Source organism: Heteronotia binoei, chromosome 5 (assembly GCF_032191835.1).
Source record: "Heteronotia binoei isolate CCM8104 ecotype False Entrance Well chromosome 5, APGP_CSIRO_Hbin_v1, whole genome shotgun sequence".
NCBI classification, from domain to species: domain Eukaryota; kingdom Metazoa; phylum Chordata; class Lepidosauria; order Squamata; family Gekkonidae; genus Heteronotia; species Heteronotia binoei.
This window is the reverse complement of record NC_083227.1, coordinates 124,405,043-124,425,778: the sequence shown is the minus strand read 5'-3', so window position 1 is coordinate 124,425,778 and position 20,736 is coordinate 124,405,043. Positions and strand designations below refer to the sequence as shown.

Sequence of the window (20,736 nt, the reverse complement as noted above, 5' to 3'; positions counted from 1 at the left end):
CAGCAGCATGTCGAAGCAGTAGATTGTATCTCAGTAGTATTTTCTACACATGCCATAATGGTTTTGGGGAGTAGGAGGGGAGACTTCCTGCCAGCTTCCTATACCATTTCCATTTATTCAACAAGTCTATACAGCACATTGGTTTTTGCACAATAGAAGCAGGGTTTCCACAAAGACTTTCAGAGGATTTCTCATTTCCCTTCCCCTTCCCTGGCAGCCCCATAGCCTCTCCCCTTCTTCTGCTTCCATCTCACCTTTCTACCCACTTTTATCCCCCCACCCCATCTTCAGTTTGCCCTCCATTCCACACACACACACACCCCGGAAAACTCTGGCCAAATTGGGAAGTGCTGGCTGAACAAGTCCCCCTTGCACAGTGGGGCATCAGCAAGGACTTGTGGTGGATACCTCATTTTCCCATCCCTATAGTATTTAAGTAAGTTAGGCTGAGAGTTTGCTTCCATAGCAGACTGGGGATTTGAAGCCAGATCTCCCAGATCCTAGTCTGTCATTTTTTGTGGTGGCTGCTGTTGAACAGTAGCAAGCACCAGGCCTAGGTGAACCAGGCAAGATGCATGGCAGCAAGTTGCCCAGTTGTTGTTGCCAGGCTTAGGCCTGATCAGTCCTTCCTCAAAAGCCAATGGCCCTGGAAAAGGCCCTGGTCCTCCTCTTGCCTTCTGGTGACAGAAACCAAGGCTTGACAATACTGTTGTCTCCGCCCACCCTTTTTAAATTTCAGATTTCAGATGCAAACCTGGGTTTCTTTGGCTTGTAAATAGGGTTGCCAAGTCCAATTCAAGAAATATCTGGGGACTTTGAGGACAGAGCCAGGAGACTTTGGGGGTGGAGCCAGGAACAAGGGTGTGACAAGCATAATTGAACTCCAAGGGAGTTTTGGCCATCACATTTAAAGGGGCAGCACACCTTTTCAAATGCCTTTCTTCCATAGGAAATAATGAAGGATAGGGGCACCTTCTTTGGGGGCTCATAGAATTGGACCCCCTGGTCCAATCGTTTTGAAACTTGGGGGGTATTTTGGGGAGAGGTACTAGATGCTATACTAAAAATTTGGTGCCCCCCAGAGCCCCCAATACCCGTGGATCAATTCCCCATTACTCCCTGTGGGAATCGTTCTCCATAGTTTAGTTTAGTTTTAGTTTATTTATGATTAATATCCCGCCCTTCCCACCAAGTGTCTCAGGGCGGCTCACAGCATAAAATCCAACATAAAAATTCAGTTTAAGCATTTAACACAGTTAAAACATTTAAAACATTAGGAATAACAGAGGTCTAATAGAACCACACTTAGTTTCTTGTGCCGGTTAGTTATAGGCCAGCCGGAAGAGGGTTGTCTTACAGGCCCTGCAGAACTGAGCAAGGTCCCGCAGGGCCCTCACCTCTTCCGGCAGCTTGTTCCACCAGGAAGGGGCCATAACAGAGAAGGCCCTGTCCCTGGTAGATTTTAAGCGGGCTTCCTTTGGCCCGGGGATAATGAGAAGGTTTTGGGTTCCCGATCTCAGTACTCTCTGGGGAACATGTGGGGAGAGACGGTCCTTCAGGTAGGCAGGTCCTAGGCCATATAGGGAATAATAGAGTGCCCAGTAGACATTTCCCTCCCCCCTCACACTTTCTAAAGCTGGGGGGGGGGAGGGCCTCCAAACCAGGGAATCCCCTGCCCCCTCCCTCTCTCTCACACACAAATACTTACTGGGTTTTGTTCCTGCAGAACCTTACTTGCTCTGAAAACGAAAGCAAAAGAAAGGGAGGGGCTGTTCTCTGAGGAAACTGTTACTGATCCTTTCCCATGAAGCCCTTCCTGTTTCCTGCTTCCTGCTCAGCCTTAAAGGCACACATTTTAAAAACTGTTTGCAGGTTTCTAAACCTGCAGGAGCTCTAAAACTACAGGATGACTGTGGGGGCGGGGCTTCCTCCGCCAGCCAGCTGGCTGGGGGCGGGGAGAAGCCTGTCAAAACGATGGATCCCCCGCTGAGATCGAGGAATTGGGAAGCCTACTTGTAAAAGATCTGTTTTGTCCATGCATGGCCCCAGTCACCAGATTTAAGTATCCACAGATGGTACAAGGTTGAGAATTAAATTTACTGACAAGGAAGGGCCCCAAAGGACCGATGAGGGATTTCTCATTTTTGCCTGCCACACTGTTTTACATTTTGTTCCCTGAAAGCCCCCACAGCCTCTCCCATTTTCTAGCTTCCTTCTCTCCTTTCCACGCAACAGTCAATCTACTTTTATCTGCCCTGCCTCATCTTCAGCTTTTCCTCCTTCTCCCTGGCAGTCTCTACCTAGGAAAATTGTGGCCCTGATTTAAGCATCCTAAGATTTGGCAGAATTGGAGACTATATTGTATTTCCTACTGTAGCCATGCAACATTTTTCATGATTAAATGTCAATTGTGCTGGCAACAATTTGGCTCTAATGTGTTTAAAGTTAATATATTATTTTAAATTTCAATGTTCTTACTATTATAAAGTTTAACAGAGTATCCAAACATGGCGATAGTCCAACCAATTGCGTTTGAGATGGTTTCTTTCCAAATTAATATATTTTCTTTTGTTTACTCCAGAATTTGTTTTCTATCTTTGAAGAAGAAGAATTGCAGATTTATACCCCGCCCTTCTCTCTGAATCAGAAACTCAGAGCGGCTTACAGTCTCCTATATCTTCTCCCCCCACAACAGACACCCTGTGGGGTGGATGGGGCTGAGAGGGCTCTCCCAGCAGCTGCCCTTTCAAGGACAACCTCTGCCAGAGCTATGGCTAACCCAAGGTCATTCCAGCAGGTGCAAGTGGAGGAGTGGGGAATCAAACCCGGTTCTCCCAGATAAGAGTCCACACACTTAACCACTATAACAAACTGACTTTCATTTTCTCCTACTTCTCTTATGGCAAAAATTAAGATCCATGTGCCATGGCACTACAGGGTGCAGCAGCTGCAGCTCTTCCTCATGCATTGGGTATTCTTGTAATTTCTTTTACAGAAAATGAAGACATGTCTACTTTTACATCCCACAAAAATATCAAATAATATGACAGAAAAGTACTGCATATATTAATATTTATCTCCAAATTCCTGTTTCTTCCCCAAAAGAAGGGAAAACTTTTTTTCTTTTCTTTTTTTGCCATGGCTTCAAAATTTCTGGAAATTTTACAAGTCTCTCTCCATTTTACCCTTTCTATATGTAACTTGTGCTTCCATATTTAATGCAGCAGCTGTACTCCACTCATGATCCCAAAAAAGCTGAAGGGCACAAACCGCTCACCTACACAGACAGTAATAACAGCAACAGCTGTGTGTGGATTTCTTTAACGGGATTTCCACCAGGGCTCTGTTGCAATATTCATCAGGGACTCAGGACTAAGGAAACTATCAGTGAGAGAGGTGGACTGCATTCAGTTGGAAGGTTTTTCTTGCAAGGTTCTATGAACATCATTAGCTTTGGGAGAGATTGATGTTTGAGTCCAGTGGCACCTTTAGGACCAGGGGTGTCCAAACTTACTTAACCTAAGAACCACATAGAATAAAGTCAGATGTTTGAGAGCTGCAAGACATGAACATCAGATGTTTGAAGGAGGGAGGAAGTGAGGGAGGGAGAAAGATGGGGAGAGAGGGAGAGGTGGAAAGAAGGCAACTTTAACTTTCAAGAGTCACACAATACCTGTGAAAGTTACATGTGGCTCCCGAGCCACAGTTTGGCCACCCCTGTTTAAGATCAACAAAGTTTTATTCATTTATTTGTTTTATTTATTGGTCTTAAAGGCACCACTGGACTCAAACTTTGTTCTGCTGCTTCAGACAAACACAGCTACCCACCTGAATCTATATTTTCAGAGAGACTGTAGAAGAATTTAATTTAATTTAATTTTTAGATTTATATCCTGCCCTTTCCCCCAAGTGGGCTCAGGGTGGCTTACAACAAAAGTGTAACTAACTTACAAATTAAAATAAAAAACATCATAAAAGCATACAGCATAAAAATCTGAGGGCAGCGCAACATATCAACCAACAGGTGCAAGAAGGCAACAATGTATAGGCCAATGTCTGGCAACATAAGTGCAGTCACAGTAATGGTAAAAATTTTAGGGGGGTGCAGCTGGTAGCAAGAGGACACCTGCTGGATCTGTTGAAAGCCTGGCGGAAGAACTCCGTTTTACAAGCCCTGAGAAACTTTGATAAGAATATGGGGCCTAGCAAAGTTACTTGGATCCAAAAGGTCTGAGGTATTCCTCAAAAAAGAAATGGTGATTCAGAGAACCTGGCTCCAGCTTAGATCTCAATAAACCCTGTGCCAATCATCCTTAAAAGTCTCTCCTCTCCTTCAGGGTTATAAACCAATCCTTGCAATTTAGGCCTTATGCAAATCTAAGTGACTGTCAGCCAATCAGAGCTCATTGTACTCTACTGGATGGAAGGGGCGGGGGGGGGACCAGCCTCAGTTTAAGAGAGGTGAAGAAAAAGAACTTTGATTGGGACAGCAATTTCAGGCCCTGGAAAGGAACATCAGATTAGCCAGGCTTTTATCTAGCTTTCAGTTAGGATAGAGGGGTCAGCTTAGGGAAGAAAACTTATTCTCCCTAAGAGGCGGAGGACATCTTGGGTGTTTCCCACCGTCCAATCAGGGAGGCAGGAATCTAAAGTCTTCCTCTTCCTGTGGATGTGGGAACCACCCCCTTGCTCAGTTCCTTTCCTGCCTCGACAGGGAGAGCAAGCTTTAGGATAGGCTCCTATCCTTTTCTTCCTATACTCTATACAAAAAAAAATACCTTCCTCTTCTTCTTCTTTTAGTTTGTCTCCACCAATTCCTTCCTTCCTTCTCTTTGATCTTCTTCTTCCACCCTCAACGGCTGCAGGGAATAGCGCTGAGGCGGTCTAGGCCCCTTTAAGAGGCAGCCGCAGCGCGAAGAGAAGGCGGGATGCCGCACCGACCGAGGGATGACTTTCTGGATGACCCTGCGTCAGATGCCTGGCGCGGGGCCGAAGACCGGAGATCTTCTGGAGCCAGCATGACCCTTGGGCTTGTGGCAGCTGCCGGCAACGTGCCCTGTAGGGGCGGACCGCCGGTGAGCAGCAGAAAGCGGCGCTGGTCTTCCTCGGCCATGGAAGAGGCGCGTGCACTTCGTTCTTTCCTCCCGGGTCCGATGGCCATTTTGAAGCGTGAAATTTGGTGCGAAGCGGGGCCGATCGGCGGCAGACCTTTCCTGATTGGCAAGGGCTCCCAAAGGCCAACCTCCAGCCAGGAGACTTCAGGCAGAACATTTTTCAGCCCAGACAAGAGATTGCACAGCCTTCTCAGCTCCATGGGGGGCCGGGTAATGTACCCATAATGGGCTCTTCTTCTTCTTCCTTTGTTTATGAATTTTTAGAATCCATTAAACAAACTGTAGGCAATGCAGTTAGAGCAGCGTCTCATCAGAGACCCTATGCCCCAAGCTCTCGCTCATCTTCAGGTCACCCTCTCCTAAGAGACCCAAGAATCGTGCCTGGCTCACCAAGGCACAGAAGAAGACCTTAGCAAGTGATCACCTGGGGAGTGAGAGATCACCTGAGGGCGATCAATCAGAGGACTCAGAGAGGGAGGACCGGGAGGAGGGCGAGTTTATATCAGATGAGGAGATAGAAAGCATTACTGTCCCAGAGCTTTCTTTAAGATTTTTCAAGGCAGAGGAGTACCAACCCCTCTTAGCTAAGGTACTGGCAGACCTCTATGAATCACCTGAAGAGCAGGAGGCCAGCTGCCCACTAACTAACCCAAAGAATAAGCCAAGGGGGAACACGGAGTTCTTCCCTCGGTACCATTCTACGGATAAGGTTTTTCCTTTTCCTGAGTTTTTCTAATGCCGGTTGAAGACTGAGTGGGCGAAGCTGAGTGCTAATCGTCAAGTGCCAAATTTTATTAAGAAGTTATATGCATTACCTTCCTTTGCTAATGACATGTTGCAGGTACCGTTGGTTGATGCTCCAGTTTCAGCTCTACAGTCGCATGGGCTCTTGGCTGAAGATGGGCACGGCTCCGTTTGAGACAACTGGGACAGAAAGATCGACCTGGCTGTGAAGAGGAGCCATGAGGCCACGGCCTTAGCCATTAAGGCGGCAGCTGCGAACTCTATAGTATCTTGTACAGCAATCGTATGGATACGTTGCCTAACCCAACTGCTGCCCAATGCAGACAGGAGGATTCTCGAAGGCACCAACAGACTCCTTAGGGCGGCTGAATTTTCTGCAGATGCTTCCGTAGATACCCTTACTTTCTCCACCAGAGCAATGGTTTCATCGACAGTAGCAAGAAGGGGGTTATGGCTTCGTGCCTGGCCGGCGGACATTCATTCGAAGTCTATAGTTTCATCCTACCCTTTTCAGAGTGAGAAGTTGTTCAGAGACACTCTGGACAAGATCCTGGTGGAGACACGAGACAAAAAGAAGGCTATGCCTAAGTATCTCTGGTGTCAAGATAGGAAGGGTTTCGGATCCAGTTCCTTTTGTGCTTCAACCAACAACTCCAAGCCTAAACAGGACTTTAGGAAGTCATCCTGGGGGCAGCCCAGACAAAACTTCCGCAAGAATTTTGCTAACCCAAGATTCCAGAGGCATCAGCCCGACAGGTCGGATAAGTCCGAGAGGGATCCCAAGCCCAATAAAGCCTGACTGGGATTCCATTCCTGTAGGGGGTCACCTTCTACATTTTCATCAGACCTGGGCGACCTCACAAGCCGATTCTTGGACTCTAGAAATTGTATCTCAGGGTTATGCAATAGAGTTCAAGAGAACTCCTCCAGATCGTTTCCTTATCTCTCCTCTTCGTTCAAACCCAACCCGGAGAGACATCACTTTCAAAGCAATTCATCATCTACTGGAGAGCGCAGCAATAGAACCAGTACCATGGAATCAGAGATGTCAAGGTGTCTATTCGATTTTTTTCATGGTTCCCAAGAAAAACGGGGACTGGAGAGCAATTTTGGATTTGAAGTTTTTGAACAGAGCCGTCAAGCTTTGCCCCTTTTGGATGGAGTCCATCAAAACCATAACGGAGGCTCTCTATCATCAGGATTACATGACGGAGGCTCTACATCATCAGGATTACATCTCTGGACTTAACAGAAGCATATCTTCACATTCCGATTCTGCCGGCACACCGCAAGTTTCTTCGTTTTTGTGTGGACAGATCTCACTTCCAATTCAGAGCTCTGCCCTTCGGACTGGCAACTGCACCCAGGATGTTCACCAAGGTACTGGTGAACCTGATAGCTCATCTCAGACAGAAAGGGATACATGTGCATCCGTACCTCAATGACTTGTTGATAAGGTCAACATTGAGGAGAAGCGCCTCACAGGATGTCCAACACACTATTAGTTGTCTTCAGCAACACGGCTTTATAGTCAACCTCTCCAAGAGTCGCTTACATCCGACACAGAGGTTGGAACACCTGGGCATGGTCATAGACATGAGCCTGGATTCTCTCTTTCTCCCAGAGAACTAGGTATTGAGGACCAAGACCTTGGTACAACAGGTGATCAGGGAGAAATCATCGTCTCTCCAGACCCTGGCAAGACTCATGGGTCTACTGGTTTTGAACCTCGAGGCGGTTCAGTGGGGACGTTTTCATACCAGATCATTACAGATGTTTCTACGCCCTTACCAGTTTCAGATCATGGAGAAACGTGCCATGTCCCTTACGGTACATATGGAGGTCAAGGAGAACCTATCTTGGTGGACAATAGACGCCAACCTACACCAGGGGAAGATTTACTGTGTGGAGAAGGAAATACAATTTTTCTCCGACGCCAGTCTTTCAGGTTGGGGGGCGACTCTCAATGAGAAACCCACGCAGGGCCAGTGATCTCCCAAAGAAGCAAAGATCCCAATCAACCTGCTAGAGCTTCGGGTCATTCGATAGGCATTGCTACATTTCTGGGATCAGGTCATCGATCAGCATGTTTTAGTCCGGACGGACAACATAGCGGCAAAGGCTGAACAATCAAGGGGGATCCAGGTCCACTTCACTCCACAAAGAGGCCACGAAGTTGTTCAGCTGGGCGGAAGAGCGTGTGAAATCAGTCAGGGCGGAACACATCAGGGGGATCTGCAACATCAAGGCAGACTGGCTCAGCCGAGAGAACATTTAATCCAGGGAGCGGTCACTCAACAAATCGTTCTTTCAGAAAATCGTGGAACATTTCAGTCTACTGACCCTGGACCTGTTTTCATCGTGTCAAAATCACCAGCTTCCAAGGTTCTTCATGAGATTCTTCCACAGACAGGCAGAGTCCACAGACGCTCTGACATCTCCGTGGCTTCAAGGTCTTCTTTACGCTTTTCTTCTGATTCCAGTCATTCCAAAACTGCTCAGAAGAATCAATCTATTGAGAGCCGAGGTCCTACTGGTTGCTCCCTGGTGGCCTCGACATCCTTGGTTTTCATCAATCCATCGGATGTCAATAATGGAACCGCTCCATCTACCAATTTGGCCGGACACACTGTTACAGGGGCCGGTTTGGCATCCACATCCCGACTGGCTGCGATTGACCGTGTGGAGGTTGAGAGGAGATCGTTACTAGATTTGGGGTATACAAAGGAGTTAACGAACACTATTTTAGCCTCCAGAAAGGACTCCACTACGCAGATCTACAACGCTTCATGGAAAGCGTTTCACAGGTGGTGTTGAAGAAAGGGCGTGGACCCTTTACAGCCTACTATTCCAAAGATCTTCCAATTCCTTCAAGACAATCTACATTCTGGTCTAAAACCGGCTACACTTTGGCGTCAGTTGGCAGCCCTATCGTCCGTGCTTCAACAGATGGATGAGTTCAAGTTATCATCTCATCCTCATATTCAACGTTTTCTTAGAGGGGCTTCGCTGAGTTCTCCTCCACAAATTCATCGCTTTCCTACATGGCGACTTAATCCAGTGCTCTCAGCATTAACTAACCCACCATTCGAGCCTCTTACGTCGGTTCCATTGAAAATGCTATGTATGAAGGTGGCAGTAACATCAAAGGGTTACTAGAAGGGTTTCCGAGCTTGGAGCTCTATCGGTTAAACGGGAGCTGCGTGTATTTCACAAAGACAAAGTGGTTCTCTACCCAGACCCTACCTTTCAACCAAAGGTCTCTTCTAAATTTCATAGAAGCCAGGAAATTAATTTACCATCCTTTTGTCCAAATCCCAAGCATCACAAAGAGCGCACATGGCATACGCTTGATGTACGTAGAGCAATCAAGATTTACCTGATCAGAACTGAACCAATTTGCAAGTCCGATTCCATGTTTATCAACATAGCAACGCTCAGGTTGGGCCAGAAGATGTCCAAGTCAGCAATAAGTTATGCCATTAAACAGTGCATAGCAGAGGCATACAAGACAATGCACCTCAAAGTGCCCACTGGGATTACTGCTCATTCAACCAGAATAGCGGTGACCAATGCAGCCTTTGATAAGAGCGCCTCTGTTGAAGAAGTGTGTAAAGCAGCTACGTGGTCTTTTATCTCCATGTTCGTTCGCCATTACAAGTTGAATGCATATGCCTCTGCAGATGCAGCCTTTGGCAGATGGATCTTGCAGAACGTGCTGTCAGATTACAGCAATCCCTCCCTGACTAACACACTGCTCTGGGAGCACCCAAAATGTCCTCCGCCTCTTAGGGAGAACAACCCTTGGCACTTACCGTGAGGGGTCCTTCTCCTAAGAGGATAGGAGGACATCTTACCCTCCCTTTCTATTGCCCTATCTGTTTGGAGCTTTCTCCTTTTTTCTGACATCTGTTTCCAATATTTAATATTTCAGGTGCCGTTACCTGTTTTTTGTTTAATAGCAGAATTTTTCTAAGTTGTCAGTTTATTGATTGTTATATAGGTCAAGTTCCTTTACTGCTTCTCAGAGATACCTGAACTGAGCAAGGGGGTGGTTCCCACATCCACAGGAAGACTTTAGATTCCTGCCTCCCTGATTGGACGGTGGGAAACACGCAAGATGTCCTCCTATCCTCTTAGGAGAAGGACCCCTCATGGTAAGTGCCAAGGGTCGTTTTAGTGTGACAAATAAGCATTCTGTTAAGGGGCTCATCATTGCTGGTGCATATAGTTTGTACAGGAAAGGTGTCCTGTGTGGGAAAAGAACAGTTCTGAACCTGCTGAGGTAACCTGTCCAGAAAAAAGCAGAATCAAATCTCCCTTCAGAGATTTCACTGAACAAATTGTTTCACTTGATATATTGAAACCATCCATACATAACAGCTAACCTACTATATACTTCCGTTGAATGAACTTTTGCTGTTTATTTTAGGGTTGCCAGGCTGGGCGAGGTTTCCCCTGCCCAGGAGGATCCTCCACCAACATCACCAGTGCGATGACATCACTCGCAGTGATGTCATCACGCTGGCATGCACTGGCCATTCTAGGGGCTTCTGGGAAAACTCTTATCATTTTCCCAGACACTCTGGAGAGTTGGGAGAGAAAACTCTATGGTACCTATTGTACCATAGAGTTTTCCCTCCTAAATTGCTAAAGCGTCCAGGGAAACCATAGAGTTTTCACGGAAGCTCCTAGAGTGGCTGGTGAGCAATGTCACCGGTGCAGTGATGTCACTTGAGAGTGATGTCATCGCGAAAGCAGTCCCCTGCCAGAGGCTGCAGGGGGCAACCCTAGTTTATTTCCATCTGAGTCTCATCTGTCCAACCAAAGATCTGGGGAAAAATGATTTTTATTTACTTCACAAATAAGTACAGCCTTAATTTATCAAGTTTCCAAATAAGGAATCTTTAGGGAGCACACAGTTTACACACTACCAATACTTGAATAAAAACTTTAATTGATTGTGGGCAGGTGGGGTTTAAAGAATCTATGGGAGAGACCTGAGTAGGGAATTGGGCATTCTTTAGTCTAGAAGCCAGTAGCCTCAAAGCCTCCCCTCCCCCCAATTACCACAAGCCCCCAACTTGAGATCTCTTGCAGCTGGCCTCCTGTACAATAGCTATGGGAGCCTGGAAATTCAAACTATGTCCATGTTCAGACGCACAGTTTAATCAGTTGTTGCGGCTGTTTCCTACCAGATTAAAAGTGGCTGATCAGACAGCAACATCTGCCTCCCGGTAGTCAATCGTTGTGGGGCCCCCCGCAAAAAACCTTCTCTGATCCGGATTATTTTGTTACCTGCTCCTTTGCAGTGTTTTTTGAGTTGTCCAGTTTCAACTCATCATTTTCTCCATCTGGATAGTTCTAAACCAACTTCTGGATGTCTGAAGGCTGTCCTGGAGCAAAAGGAGCCTCAGACATCCGGTTTATGGTCACCATTTTTTTTTTACTTCTTAGTGATATGCACATAATCACATATAAAATATTTTCTGACCTATGTGCATCATAGCAGGAGAAACAAAAAAGAACTGCACGATGCCGTCATGTGGATGGCAGAGGACGATTTCACCACGGAATGATTTGAACTGCAGTATGGCAGTCTGATCAATAATATCCAGAATATAGATATTAAGGACAAAACTTGGTCAGTTTAACAGGGACTCAACATGCTGTGTGACCAAGCCCTACATCTACTTCAGTGACTGAACAAACCTTGCCTCTCCGTTTCCTTCCCTTCTTGACCTCACTCTATGTTCTCTCTCTAGGTTCTACACAATAGAGATTTCATTTTGGAGACTCTAACATACATCTGCTTTCTGTTTAAAACCAATGCTTGTCTGCAGAAGGAAAGAATGTAAACTGTGCGTGGGAATCTTACTACCACCAAAGCCACAAAAGGCAGAAGGCAAGCTGCCTTCTTTTTTCCATGTGAAACCAAGCTAGCTACATGAGAAGCAGAGTATAGGAATGTCAAAGGTCATAATGGCCTCTCTCATTAAAAATTACAGTTTGGAGTGATGGGGACTTTAGTTCTCTATTAAAAGAGAATGAACAATCCCATTTTCCCCTGTTCAGTGTAGTAGGTCGCTGGTGTTAGACAATAACCTAGGTAGGGCAATCTCCCCTGATATATGGGCAATCCCTGGGCCGAAGGAAGTTAAATATCAGAGCACCAGAATACGGGCCTTTTCGATCGCGGCCCCTACCCTATGGAACCGACTCCCCGAGGAGGTGCGGGCCCTGCGGAGCCTTGAACAGTTCCGCAGGGCCTGCAAGACCATCCTTTTTAAATCAGCATATTCGGACTGCTAAGAAAAATGGTAATTAAAGATCCGCCAATGCGGTCCAAAGATCTATACCGCAGTATAATTGTATCTACTAGACTGGTTTTTAATTTAATGTTTTAATGTTTTATTGTTCTATAATGTAATTCTAATGTTTTATTTATTATGGTGTGTTTTTATGGATTGCTGTTAGCCGCCCTGAGCCTGCCAAGGTGGGGGAGGGCGGGATATAAATGAAATTAATAAATAAATAAATAAAATATATGATATGCTCCATCTTTGAATTTTCAGATTCCTTTTTTTAAAAAAACCTCTCCAGTCCTTTTTGTTGATGAGTTATAATGGAAAATATGTGTTGGTGGGAGTTGTCATTTAACCCCTTCCTGACCAAATTCATTCTCATCTGGTCTCATCACCTCTTCTCTCGTGGGTCCTTGCTGCTGACTTGTTTCTTTTCCTCTTGAATATCCACAGTGATGTGAGACTCTTGGACAGAAAACTGGAATGAAATGTATATTCTGTTGGAATATCCTTCTCTTTAGAGTGGAAATTTATGTCAGGAATAGGTGGGGAAAAACACAAACCACCTTGCTGTAGTATTCCTCTGTAAGAGAATGCATATCCCTGACCATGAACAGAATACTTTTTCCTCTATAATAAATAACTGCTATTAAGCTCTTGACCACAACCCCCTCCCAATCTGAGATTAGGGATAAAGGACTGAAGAGAAATAATTTTTAGACAAATTCAAACTGCAGAACTTCCACAACAGAAAAAGAAATACTTCACTACAGAAGGCCAGAGGGTTTGAGGAGGCATAATTTCCAGGCAGTTTTAAGACTAGAGGAATAAGGAGGATTTTTAAGAGGATTTGTGCAAAGAATAATCACTTCTCTGAATATGAAGACTTGCAAATGGGCAAAATGCCTTCTGCTCAATACACAGAAACCACACATAGCAAGCAGCCCTATTTGATTATTAGGGAATAGCTTCTAGGTTGGAAAAATTCTTTGCAGGCAGGTACAACTCAAATCTCCCATTTTTAGCAATTAAAGTACTAACTGTTATCTTCTCTTCCACTTCCCGAAACAGCTTTGAACCATACCTGCAATCTTATGCCCTACTTGATAGAAGAATGTAGGTAGGTATCCTAATTAAATCAGCAAAGGACTCATAAGCAAACCACAGGTCCCTGGATAACTAATAAGGTGTCATATTGAAGATCTGTGGATTCTTCCAAAACTTCTATACATACCTGCTTGGGGTAATTACTGCACATGTGAATAGGGAATGGAAAGCAATAATTCACACTAAAAACTCAACACTAAAAACTCAAAATGTACCTAAGTTACATTTCCCCCAGTTTGGTGAGCAGGCTGTATCTTTGATGGCTTGAAGCTACTTCAGAAATAAAACATGCCTTACCTTTCCGGTGCTTGACATGGCGTCTAGACTGATAAAAGCAGAGGAAATTGAGAATGCTGCAAAATAAAAGGAAAAAAAATAACCAGGTTACTCTTTCATTTTATTTCAGCAGCTGAAGAATGCTCCTCAGTGATGATTTTACATAAGAAATGATGGGATTTGAGCTTAAATAGAATGCACATCTTGCTTCTCAAGAGAATAAGTCCCAGTGCCAAAGAAATGGCATTGGTCATGTTTTCAGAGGCACCTGGCTTCAGCCATTCTGGATGTGGAAAGAAGAACAGCACTGTAGCCTTGTGGCTTTTCAGGTAAAGCACCAACTTTTCTTACTATATAAATGGCCTCATCACATGTATCCAACTAGAAGCCAGGGTTAAGGGAGCTCAAACTTTTTGCGCCTGCAGGCACATTAGGAATTCTGATACAGTGTGGTGCATTCAGCTACAAAATGGCTGCATTTTGTAGGAAGTACAGCCAGTAGGGTTGCCAATCCCCAGGTGGGGGAAGGGGATCCCCCGGTTTGGAGGCCCTCCCCCCACTTCAGGGTCGTCAGAAAGCGGGGGGAAGGGAGGGAAATGTCTTCTGGGAATTCTGTTATTCCCTATGGAGATTTATTCCCATAGAAAATCATGGAGAATTGATCTGTGGGTATCTGGGGCTCGGGGGGGGGGGCTGTTCTTTGGGGGTAGAGGCACCAAAATTTCAGTATAGCATCTAGCGCCTTCCCCCAAAATACCCTCCAAGTTTCAAAAAGACTGGACCAGGGGGTCCAATTCTATGAGCCCCAAAAGAAGGTGCCCATATCCTTCATTATTTCCTATGGAAGGAAGGAATTGAAAAGGTGTGCCGTCCCTTTAAATGCGATGGCCAGAACTCCCTTTGGAGTTCAATTATGCTTGCCACAGCCTTGATCTTGGCTCCACCTCCAATGTCTCCTGGCTCCACCCCCAAAGTCCCCAGATATTTCTTGAATTGGACCTGGCAACCCTAACAGCCAGTCACTACACAATTGCCATAGTTCACCCTTTAGACAGACTTGTGCTGTGGTAGCTGCCTTTTTTTTTTTTAAATGCACAGCGAATCAGATCTCCAATGGCTAATTAGAAGCCTTGTTGGGCAAAAACCTTGCCTGGTCCTACCCACATTCTAAAACACCTGGCAGGCACTCGGAAAGTTATCATTGGGTGCCATGGCATCCACAGTTTCTCCATTAGGAACCTCTAGAACATTAGATTTGTTCACTGACTGGGGACCAGCCAATAGAAAAGACAGATTGCTAGAATGTGCTTTTCTCCCATATTTCATAGTCAGTACTCTCCATCTAGCTGTACATACTGCATGTAAATTCAGTAGGGGAGCAATTCCAAAGAAGGGTGCTACACCATGAAGAGGGATGCTTGTACCGGAAAACCTGTTATCAGATCTATATTCTAGATCTCCTGCTGTCACACTATCCTATGTCTTATGAACATTTACTCTGCATTAATTCCCCATTGAACTCAATGGGATTTCCCATTGATGTCCTTTTGGATTACTGGGAGTTTACCAAAAAAATGATTTATTTAATGAGCATAGCACCATCAAAATGTAAGGTGCATTAAATAATATAAGATGATGAGCCCCTGCCCAGAGGAGCTTACAAGTTAAAATTCACCATAAGAAAGACAGTAAAAGGGGAAGAGAAGTTTGATAGAGGGATATACAGGAGGAGAATAGATGCTAATTTCAGTTCCATGTGTTTAGGATTAAAGGATTAAAAAGTTGTGCCAAACTTTCACAGAAAATAGGATTCTGAGGAAGGACCTGAAGCATACCAAAAAGATTAAGTGGAGATTAACAGCAGTTCCAGGATAAGGGACAGCAAGACAGAAATGGTGGTGCCATTTGTGGAAGGTGGAGATCAATGAATTGCTGAGGGTGGAGAAAGAGGATTGAAGTATAGAGCTAATCACACACCACACAGGACAGTGCCTCTTCCCATCTTTCCCACTCTCCTTCCCTTTACTTCATCATATACTTCCAATTACATTCATACTGCTTGATTTTCTGACACAACACTGGCTAGAAGAATGATGTGTAGAAGTTAGATATAAACTTCAGGTCTTTATTTTTGAATCTGCAACAGGCTCTCTGTGGTAGTCTCAGACAAGTCTCTGAACACTTGTAAGGTACTTTTTCCCTATAACTAGAAGTCAGACTCATATGTTCTCCACTAGCAGCTACTGCAGCAGACACACCATCATAAGGTGTGCATATGTATGGTGAGTGTCAAATACTTAGCACATGATGACATTTCCTGGTCATTGTTAAGATTTTGGGGTGTCAGAGATGTTCACATTTGTGAAGCTTGCTGCCATCATTTAAACCTGTGAGGTGACAAAAATGTCCCTTATGTTAACCCCCCCTTTCCCCCCTCCCCCCACTGCTGTATCACAAACTCTAGCATGGCCAAGAAGTAATATGTATCAAGTCCAGTTCTGGCCTCCTTGTGGTTGAAATGCTGCATTATGAAAAGAAAAAAAGGGGAGAAAGGCTTTAGAAAAATCCCAACCAAAGACAGTCAGATTAGCATCGCCTTTCCTGTGTAACAGAGAAGTATCATATTTCCACTTTACAAGACTAAAGATTCAACAGCTTTCCCTTCCAACCTCTTGAATACAACCTTGCATAAAACAGAAAGGAAAGGTCTACAGAGAATCCAGCTCGGATCTCCAGTGAGTGGCTCTTTTCCAGTCAATAACAAGGCATGCACGATCAGATCGTTGAAGACCGCCCATCACTGCACTGCGGTCTGTCTACTGGGCTACAGTCCAACAAGAAAAGTAACCATGTCATCTTCAGCAAACATGCACAGACAAAGGAGCTTGCAACTCTCAAAGGACAGCTTTACACATTATGTTTTAGAATCTATTATCAAAGTATTTTACATCATGGTGAATACTTAATATTTATATAGTGCTTTCTTATTACTTAAATAGTAATATTTATATAGTGGTAGAGATATTACCAATTAGTACAAAAATAGTGTCATCTGAATATCCACATTCATCACTGTTAGGAAGTGTTCAAAGCACTTCACGCACATTTTTTGCTGTAATCCTTAAAACAGCCCTGTAAGATAAGTTGTAAATATATCATTATGCCCACACTGCAGACTGTGATGGGAGGCTGAAAGTGGCCTGCTTGAGGCTGTTTAGCAAGCTGGTGGTAGAGATGAGACTGGAACTGGGAACCTCCAGGATCAAAGCTCACATGATGCCAGCAAGGCTTACTGTATTGCATATTGCACTTATCACAGCTCAGATCATACAATTCACATCGCACACCCACAGCACTCATATGTGTAGTGACAAAAACATTCGCCACCATGTCATGTGTGCAGCTACCCTTACTCTCAAGTTTCAATGCAGCTGCCTGTACAGGCCAATATGGTGTAGTCATTAGAGCAGGGGTGGCCAAACTTGCTGGTATGAAAGAAGCCATTTCAAGGATGCTGAAGGCCTAGAGGTAAGAGCAGACAGAGAGCAGCTGGGAAAACAAAAAACCTGAGTACAAACTAACCCCTGCCACAGAGCCATGGCTGACCAGGAAGTACTTTCTGCAAGGTACTATAATGATATTTTGGGTCAGAACAATGTACAGACTGTTTTGTGCTTTCATGTTCCTGAACAAATAGCCCAGTTTAATGTGAATTTCCTGGTTGGTCATTCTTCCTAGTGTTATTTGGCATAGTGTAGCACATGGTATCCTTTCACCAGAGATTACATACTTAATGATCAAGAGGGAACATTGTTTTATCGCTTTAGTTATCATTTTAGAATTTAGTGCTCAGGAAAGGAAGGAAGTGAATGTTTCAATGTACTTTGCATGTATGCCATTTCATTTCATTTCCTCTCCTCACCCCACAAGTGCACATCTTAAGACTGTCTATATGGCTTTGCCTCCTGTATGCAAAAGCTCCAGCCTCTGACTGATTACATTCTTTCTGGCTTGAGAATGAGATATTACCAATTAGTACAAAATAGTGTCATCTGAATATCCACATTCATCACAAAATACTGTTAGGAATGCATACTATAAATCTTTCTCCCAAGAAACAACTGCCCAGCAGTATTATTTTTTCCCTATGATAGTCATACTAAAGAAAAGTAAAGAGGCAATTGCTCTCAGGTAATTTAAGTCCTCTCCAGATAAACATAAACTACTGAAGTAAAAGGTGATGAAACAGCAGGCTCATTTTGTGTAAGGATGACCAGCTCTCTGAAAATGGCTGCAAGCTTTAACACAAGACAGCAGTCTTCACATCTTGGGAAAAGTAACTGAAATTTCCATCCAAGGTTCAGCAGCCTTTGTGACTATAAAGAGGGAGAAGATCTCTGTTCAGGTTTAAAAAGATATGGTTTCAATCCTTTTTTGAAGAAACTTCAACACAGTTGTGAAAGCATTTCTGATCAATGATTTACCCTAGTTGAATGAATGAATGAATGAGATATTTCTATGTCCTTGAAATTAATACATCAGACATGCATGAGCATTAACGAACTAACAGCTGGAACAACATCTTTTCTTCTCCCAAATCTAATTTTTGCTCATCTTTTTCTTCAGGGCCTTCCTGCCCCACCCTCTGCTGTCTTGACGATGGTGGACAAATTAGCTACACATTTACAACAGTATTCCAAACAGCCAGAGCTATTCACTTTAACATGTGGTCTACAGCTCTGTGCATTCAAACCAGCCCATTCTTCCAAGGCATGGATCAATGGTTATTTTTAAACCACAAAGGTGATAAGCAAGATAGCTATTATACACTAACATTTGAGCCTTTTGGAACCTGAAGTTTTTTTTAATGCCAAAACAATTAGGTTAAAATTGTTTTATTTCTCTTGGAGCAATACTGCAGGCACAAACTCCACCCATCCAAAAGGGTGGGGCACTTACTAGAGCATTTACAAAGCTGGGTAGCTCTTATGGCTACAGAACAAGTCAGTGTCATGTTTTAAATCTCCAGTCACCAACAAAAAGATCTAAGCATTCCCTCCCCCCCACAATTTATTTGGAGCTGTGGGACTGAAACTAGAAGACTATTGTATGTACTTTATCACTCAGCTGTGGTCCTCAAGAATCTAAGCATTTTTTACAGATCAAATGTGTTTCTTTCCTTAGAGATAAATGAAATGTAAAGCCCTCAGTTTTAAAAAGCAAATAAATAAAAGCAAGCATTTAACAATTTATTCACAGTTTTTTTGAAAAAGCAATGCTCATACATATTTGTTCAGGAACATACTGCATTTGCAGTAAGGTCCTCAGGTAAATTACACCCTTTTAAGCTCACTGACTTTAGTGGATTTACATGTTATTCTGTTTAGGATGGTGGTGTTGTCCTAAAAGACCCACAACATTACAGCTAAGGCCTGAAAAGGCCCAATACTTTCAGCTCCATATCTCTTCAGTGTGGATCAGAACAGCAAGAAACTTTATTTTGTATCTCTTTGTAACAAATAGCCACAGAGCTGCTTTCCTCTAGCCTCTAACACTTGAAACAAGGAGTTAAGTGTGCTAGCGTATACATTAAGCTTTACAACTACATTTTATGGACCAAGATAGGCACCAAGCATCAATATTCTGCAGACTGAAGTCTGGTAACAGTTTGGACGAATGCTTAACATGCCATAGATACACCGCCAAATTTTCTTGAGCTAAAATCGGGCTAATCATGACTACTTCAGTGATTTGGTCCCACTCAGTGTCCCAGCCCAGCCAAAACTTTTCCCCCAGAAAGCACATGGGCGTTAAGGACATGTTCATCAGCGCCTGCTGCCCAATTTAGTGACCGGGCTCTGTACCTATATTTTATGTGATGCTTTTATATAAGTTAAAAAAACCGAATGAACAAACAAAAAGCTGGAACTCTTTCAAGGTTAGCATCTTTGACTGGTTGCCCAAGCCACACCTAGCGGCTCCTCCAGACAGAATAACCAAGTCATGAAGGCTCGGACAAATATCCCAGCAAAATAAAATAACGCTTAGAAGGCGTGGCTCTTGAAAAAGACAACGTAAGCAATCGCCATTAAGAAGAAAATACCGCGTGGCAAAGGTTAGTCTAAAATAAAACCACACACTATTTTGCGCTTGCTACAACAGCAGCAGCGGCTCTTTCCGTCTGCTACAAGAGCCTTCCCTTTTTGCCTCAAGGCAAACTCTTTCCAGCTACAGAGGAAGACCCTCGTTTTCCGCCCTCTCCCCTTCTCAAACTTACTAGTAAAGTCAAGGCGTTTTCGGCTAGGGCAACTTAAAGGAGCAGCGTCCCTTGCAAGGCAGCCCGGCGGCAGTCGAGATGGCAGAAAGAAAAGCTGACCCCAACGCAGTGCAGCTGTTTCCTCTCCTCGGCTCCGCTAGACGTCACACGCTCCAGAGCCTTCCAATCCTGGCTAGCCCTTGCGGACACCCTCGCCTACCCAGCGGGGGGAGGCCACGCCGACTGCCGGAGTCCCCTCTCGCTCGTCTGCAGTGCTGGGGGGGAGGCTGCCGGGGTTTTAAGCAGCCGTGCTGCTGCAGGGTCACTTTCCCTGGAAGGGTTTAAGGGGTGTGTGTGTGAGCAGAGACCCGTTAGACATGTTTAAGATTGTGATTCTCTGCATGCTTCCTTTGAAGTAAAATCCCACTAAAGAAAGTTAGCTTTACTTCTGAGGGGGGGCTAAATTGCGAACAATTTGTGTGTGTGATTGTGAAAGCCGTAAATGTGAGAGACAACAAAGAAAAGTGAATACTGCTGAAGGAAAACAGGTGGCAGAGAGAAAGAATGATTGATATGAGGAATCAGAACGACCAAGGGGCTATGATCAGTTGTGTATCAGGTGAATCTTACCTGCTGGTAATGTTTTTAAAAATTAGATTTGGAAACTTAACTGAAAGTGAGTGTCGGAACAAGACTCTAACCGAGTGGTACAAAGTATACAGTTCTTCTTTCAGAAATTGCCCGTCCTTGTTTTCCCCAGCCATTTAAAGGAAAGAGGCAGGAGAAACAAAATAGTTTTTTAAAGCATCATTTGCAAAGATAAAGCTACACTCAGGCTCCCATATGGCTATTAATTACCAGTGTCAAAAACCATAGGGAGGCCTCTTTTTAAACAGCGAAGATTACAAATATAATTAAAATTATCCAGTGCTAT

The 20,736-nt window shown here is 44.3% G+C and overlaps 1 protein-coding gene across 2 annotated transcripts in view; it reads right to left on the bottom strand.

Moving 5' to 3' along the window:
• The window catches only part of ANXA6 (annexin A6), a 79,141-nt gene extending 59,216 nt beyond the window's left edge, over positions 1-19,925 (bottom strand). The window contains exons 1-2 of one of the 2 annotated variants that reach the window (XM_060240299.1): positions 19,824-19,925; positions 13,568-13,623 (exon numbers count right to left, since the gene is read on the bottom strand). In XM_060240299.1, the coding sequence (XP_060096282.1) occupies positions 13,568-13,585 (18 nt within the window). In that variant the 5' untranslated portion in view covers positions 13,586-13,623; positions 19,824-19,925. The remainder of the gene's footprint in view (positions 1-13,567; positions 13,624-19,823) is intronic. The other variant, XM_060240300.1, reaches the window with a different exon arrangement.
• Positions 19,926-20,736: the final 811 nt, after the last annotated feature.